The 6,850-nt window shown below is 34.7% G+C and overlaps 1 protein-coding gene across 1 annotated transcript; it reads right to left on the bottom strand.

The window, feature by feature from the left end:
* Positions 1 to 2,752, bottom strand: LOC18022424 (probable disease resistance protein At1g15890). The gene is given in 2 exon segments (XM_024158903.1): positions 1 to 2,053; positions 2,055 to 2,752. Coding segments are annotated over 2 exon segments (2,592 nt in total). The 3' UTR covers positions 1 to 159.
* Between the last annotated feature and the right edge of the window lie 4,098 nt (positions 2,753 to 6,850).

Consider the following 6,850-nt stretch of genomic DNA (forward strand, 5'->3'; position numbering starts at 1 on the left):
ATCAAAATTACTCTTTGAGAAATGCAAATTTAGAAAACAATTAATTTCATACAAAGCAAAAGCAGTAAAATAAAACCCAAAACCAAATTAAGAACTGAGAGAATACAATCACACTCACACACACAATGCAACGGCTTCGGAGCCTCTCTTTCTCCCATTCTAATCATCTTCATCTATTTCCATTCTTGTTATTATTGCTGCTCGTGTCTCAGGAAACTCAGTGGCAGCTTTGGGAAGCTTTGGACAGTCGTTGACTTCAAATTCTCTCAGGTTTGGAAGAACCAGAGAATTCGAGCAAATGCTCCTTAATTCATACAAATTGGATAGATGAAGGACTTTAAGCTTCCGAAAGGGAACCGACAGATGTGGAAGCACATTGCTAATACTCATTCCTTTCTCCCTGTTTATTATTTCTTCTATGCTTTTTGAGAACATCACACGTAGTACCCTGAGATTTTGAGCGAACAACAGCCACGTCAAGTCCTTTGGACCTTCCAAATCGATTATACGAACATCGGAGAGGTGCTTGAAGCCTTGAGAACTTGTACAGAGAATCTCTTCTCTTTCTTTGCTTTCCCATTCTATCTTTATTTCTGAGATTTTGCAGCTTCCAATCTCAAGGCTTTGAAGACCACGCAGAGCTACCGTGTTTAATACTACAACCTCTGCTGACATATTCCCTAGGTTTAAAACTCGAAGACTGCTCGCCAATCGCTCCACTTTTTGGATACTATCCAAAATCAAAGCATCATTTACGTTCGCTGTTAAAATATTCAAGTGCTCTAAGAGTTATAGCTCTTTCATTAATCCTGCATCAATATAGACACCGGAATAAAATAGTTTCAACACTTGCAGATTTGGTAAGCTTGTTCCTATCCCATCAATGCTTCTAAGATCAGTATACTCAAGGTCCAAGCTTATTAGTTTCCTCAACCCCTTCAAACCAACTGGTAACGATTCTATACTCGTCCATGATAAATTGAGATATTCCAAGGAACTCAAGCTGCAAATTTCTTCCGGCAATGCACAAAGTCTGGTATTTTCCGAAAGATCCAAGACGACAAGGGATGGCATAAACCGAAAGAATTCACCTGAAATAATCTTCAACTTGTTGTCACGGAGTAATAACGTCGAGAGGTTGGGGCACTCGGGAGAGCAAGATATCTCTTCAATACGATTACTCATCAACGATATCCTTCTCGCAACTTCCCAGTTTATGATGTCATTTGGAATATGGAGTAATTGCGCACCAGATTTGACACACAAGTTTTCTTCCTCTTTTCCTATCCAAAGAGCCATCTCGCGTACAACATCATGCATTTTCACCTTCTCTGCTGAGAATTTAGGATCCACATCCATCAATAGATGCGCACGAACTAACGAACCAATTATAGCATGACCTTGGTTGTTACTCCCATCTTCACCTCTGTTTCCATTTATAAATCCTTCGCCTATCCAATATTCTATCAACCGCTCTTTCTCAATTTCATAATCTTCCGGGAACAAGGAACAATATAGGAAGCACGATCTGACGTTTTGATCCTTTAAATCATCATAACTAAACTTCAGAATTGGAAGTATCTTATCGTCCATACCCTTAAATTTGTGGCTAGACAAGTTGAGAACTTCAAGTGCATAACGCCATTCGTGTACACCTTCTTTATATGCCATGGCTCTGCCAATAACATTGAGTGCAAGTGGCAAGCCACAACATTTCTTAGCAATTTCCCTTGCAAGTTCTGCAATTTCCTCATGTCGTTTCAATGTGGCTTCTCCAACAATAATCTGAAACAGTTCCCACGCTTCATCCCATGACAAACAATCAACCTTCATCTCATCGTCAGCTTTCATGTCTCTGCAAACTTCTTTTGAACGAGTCGTGAAAACTATCTTCGATCCATTATCGACAGCTTTTGGAGATGGAACTCCAATCTTGTCCAGATCAACCTCGCTCCATAGATCGTCTAGTAACAACACAAATTTCTTTTTGCGAAGGATATTGTTGATGGAAGAGGCTTTCTCTTCCTCTGTTTCTTCTTTCCAGTCCTTGTCGGCGTAATCTTCCCAGAATCTGATCCTGAATGCCCTCGATTTGCAAATCTTTAGACACCACGACCCATATCACAACACCAAATTCATTCACCACTTCAGCGAATTTGTTGTTGATACGAGCTAAGAGGGTTGTTTTGCCTACTCCCCCCATACCATAAAGACCTAAAATTCTTCTTTCAGAATCCATGATGCTGCTCCATGCCTTTTCAACCATTGAATCCAAACCAACTGTTTTTTGAATATGTTTCTCCCCCACCTTTGGTACAGGAGCTTTATCCGCCACCACTTCAAAAGCTCCTTGAGATAGAAGCTTTTTCACTTCTTCCAACTTCTTCCATACCTTTTTACCATACTTGCAGCCTGATATGCACTTTTTAGAACAATATCCAAAAAGACACAATCTTCCAGTTTCAGTTGATTTAGCCTCAAGCAGATCTCTGACCTCGGACTCCATACCTGCTACCCTTGAAATCCATCCTTGAACTTGATCAAGCTGCTGCAATCCTTTACCTTCTTCTATGTCAACTCTTCTTGACAGATCATTTCGCCTTTCTACAAGTTGTTGCCAAGTATTCTTCAGCGCCTCAAGGTTAGCCTCCATCATGTGAATGTAATTTCCATCGCCGAATAAGCAGCTAGTAGCTTGATTCAACGCTTGATTACAATCACATTGTAACTGTGCTGTTAAAAAGTTTCCCATCTTCGCTCAAACCTTCAGAAAGAAACCTACTGATTTCACTGCCCAGGATGATGAATGAGCGAGAGAGGAAGACCTGGCTCGATTAGAAAAGAACAAGTCAAGACTTGAATTTAATAACATTCTTTCCTCAACTTGTTAATAGTCATGGCCTCAACTTGTTTAATAAACAGTGCGAGATGGGTTCATCCACCATGTATTGACAGCCCTACGTAGAATTACAATTTATTGTATTTCGACCATTGAGGGTATGTTAAAGGCCATTAAGATTATATAAACACACAACTATGGATGAAAGCTTTAACGAATACTAAATTTAAAACGACCAATTCTCTGAACTTGGCTGATGACAGCTTTAACGAATAATAATTTTAAAACGACCAAAACCTATTTATTTACACTCTAAACTCAATTTGAGTAAGATTGCGTCTTCTAATGGTTGCCTTCACGTTTCTTAAGAGTTTGACTTTTTGAAAGTTCCGTGATACCTTCCAAGACGAGACTTGGTGTCTCAAATAAACCAGTCTGTCTAAAAACCTCCACGAATTGGTGGAGATGTTCGGGTTTGACCTTTAACGAGATTCTTCAATCAGCGATTTAGAAACATTTTGCTATTTTTTCTTGATGAAAATTAACTGATGAACCCGAAATTACAAAATTGTTTGCATCCAAAACAGTTATCGTATTTAGATTATATTGTCTGAATTCGTATTCTTCAAAAATCTCTCTGTATATTTTGTAACGATAATGAAATAAGTTAACAGAAAAATAATTTAATTAAGATACTGGCCCGCACGCATGTGCAGGTTTGAATTTTTTTAAAAATTTTAATTGTATTGGATATATTGTTAAGTTTATTGGATCAAATTTTATAATATTGATAATTGATAGTGTGTGTGAGTACAGTGTTACTAAATTTGGGCCGAATGGTATGTTATTAATACAAGAATTGAATTGTGTCTTATAATTGGCTATATATTTTTTTTGATGTAAATATAAACAATAAATGATATTAAGTAATTATAATTAGGTTTGTATAATGAAGAAAGTGTAGATGAAGAATACATGTAATTATGAATACATATATTAATTTTATGTTCGTAAATCGTAAGTTATTCATCTAGTGACATATATGAACATATTTTATAGATTATATGCGAAGATGTATTCATTTATTTCGAATTGTATCTTCATTTAGAAATTGTTATAAATCAGTTAAATATTATTTAATATATATTAATTATAAACGACTTTTGGGGAATATGAAATAGAGCGAAGAAAAATGAGGAGTCACTCTCTAAGAATTCTATAAATACACCCCATAAAAAAATTTTGATCAACTAACCAAGCAAACAATTACTCACTAAAACACAATCCATAAAAAAATTATTCTTCTGATGTGATCTTCAGACAGACGTACAAAAAATATGTTTACATAAAAGAAAAATACACTTTTTTCTACATAATTTTTCTTGTGCATCTGTCGAGAATCACATCAGAAAAAGTTGTTTTATTCATTGTGTCGCCACAGAGTTATTGTAATTATATTATTTGTGAATGTTCACTTTCGACAGGAAGTATACTGTTAGTACTTTATACCAAAATCTGGATATAGTATTGACAGTATACTTCTTGTAGAGTGAGATACAAGTAATTTTGCTCAGTAGGTAATAAGAAATGTATATCGTTTTTCAAAAGTTTTTGCTATTGTTGATTTTTTATTATTCACTAGAATTTTTAGGAAAAACTCTAATTATGTAGAAAAATGTTATTTACCTCGAATGAGAACAAATATTGTGTAAGAAATACAAACATTTTAATTGGGATTTTTTAACTTGAACTATAACGATTTTCCAATTTTGTAGGATTGTTAGATTTATTATTTCTCATCGCAGCAATTGTCTAAAATAACCAAAAATCGCAGATAGTGTTAATTGCTAGAAGCGTGCGGGCTAGTTTTATCAAATTTTAATGTTATTGGATATAGTGTTAATTGTATTGGGTTGAATTATACAATATTGATAGTTTATAGTGTGTAGTATGATGTACCTAAATTTTATGCTCAGTGTTGTATATATCCTATTTCTGTTTTATGAAAAGTGAAAAAAATTATGAAGATCACATATACTACCGAAAGAACTCATAATTGTGACGATGTATCTTGTTTGAGAAATTGTGATAATTCGGTATAAAGAACATGTCATAGTTCTTGTAATCATTAAGTCAATTAACTGAGAATCGAGAAATGACATTAATAAAGAAATTTATTATTGGTTTAGAAAGGAAAAATCAAAGATGTAAATAAATTTAAAACACGAAATTATTATGTATAATAACATGAATTATTCGTAGGAGCATCGTAATCCATTAATTGCTGTTCTGATTACTGCAAAAAAATGTATAATAAAATTTAATACCAAATATGTATTTCTCTATAATCGATATAAATAATATAAATAACAAACCTTGAACAGATGAAATTTTCTTGACGGAGGTGGATATTATAAATTGGATTTAAAAACAGTTTGAATCTCTTGATAACAAAATCTTCAATATCAAACCATGAACCTTCGGTTAGCAGAGGTTCGAATAAATCATGAAATTGTCGTCTAACCCGAGTGCGTATTGTATGGTCCTTTACAAATGAAAGAATTTGAATATTTTGGTAGATAAAAGAATATATGTTAATTAATGTAGTTTATTAGTGATACCATAAAAGATAAATTTTACCTTCGCATCAGCAAGAACCAATTCTAATGTTACGCCTTGATGTGGTATATATTCAAACCACTTTCTCACGAGTTTCACACGGATGCACCATTCAGTTGAGCTGTTGTTCAAGTCTTCAATGTAATCAAGTGGTTCTATTTTCTGATAAGATGTGAAGACTATATAAGTTGTTAGTGTTTGTATATATATTGGAAACTTATCAAGAGGGCAATAATTTAGGGTTCCAAAGATTTTCAGCCATGAATTCTAAATAAAACGTATATTGAGTCATTATATCATCAAATATCAGGTTCGGTAAGTTACAATGGGCATCATATATACAATATATCAACTTCTATAATTGCATTTCTGTTTATGGTAACAATACGTTTGTTAAATGGAAGATATAGTAATCTTCCATTTAACACTTATTATAATTTATACCTTTTTTCGGCAAAATAGTACTTTATTAATTGAAATTGGTGTTACAATCAGAAATTACAGCATTATACAACCAGATAGGAGGATACATTTTTGATGAATAAAACAATAAATTAGGAGGTCCATTTTTAGCGAGTAGATGAGCTGGAACATTGTTTGTTCTCTTTGTGTGAAGGAACTTGCAAGAAGTAAATCTTTGTTTCCAACTTTGAATATCCCAGGAGATGGTTTTGATATTGTAATTGTGCTGTTTGTTGTTGAGAATATCAATGAGGACTTTGCAATCACCTTCAAAGCAGACATGAGTCATTCCTTGAGCCCAGACCTGTTGCACTGATAGTAGCATTGCTCTTGCTTCACCTTCAAGTGGAGTTGTGGTTGATCCCAAAGAGGCTGAACCCCAAAAACATGGAGATCCTCTATAATCTCTAACAATCCAGCCCGCTGTAGCCCGGTTTTGCTCCACGTTCAAACTTGCATCAACATTACATTTGACGTAGTTAACTTTTGGTGGTTTCCATGGTTCTTGATTATTGCGAAGAGAAATACTACGAGATTCATGGTCATGTGATGTTTGTTCAACAGCCTTTAACCATTGAGAAACGTCCACCTCTGCTTCATGAGCCACTCTTTGTGGACAGACACGTATCCTTTTGAAAATCAGATTACATCTTGATTTCCATATCCGCCATAAGACCCAGATAGGAAGTAGTCTTTGAAATTCAGAAATTCCCTCTTGTTTTTGGAAAGTAATGATACTTTTAATTTGATCTTCCACATCATCATTGGCAGAAACAAAAGGTAGCCACAGGGATCGAGATGTTCTCCAAATCATCATTGAAATTGGGCAGTTAAAGAACGTATGGCATATGGATTCTGGAGCTGCGCAACATCGTTGACATGTATTATCAAATTGCATCCCTCTAGAGTTTAACCGAGTAGCAACTCCTA

This window comes from Eutrema salsugineum, unplaced genomic scaffold, assembly GCF_000478725.1.
Source record: "Eutrema salsugineum unplaced genomic scaffold, Eutsalg1_0 scaffold_14, whole genome shotgun sequence".
Classification (NCBI taxonomy): Eukaryota; Viridiplantae; Streptophyta; class Magnoliopsida; order Brassicales; family Brassicaceae; genus Eutrema; species Eutrema salsugineum.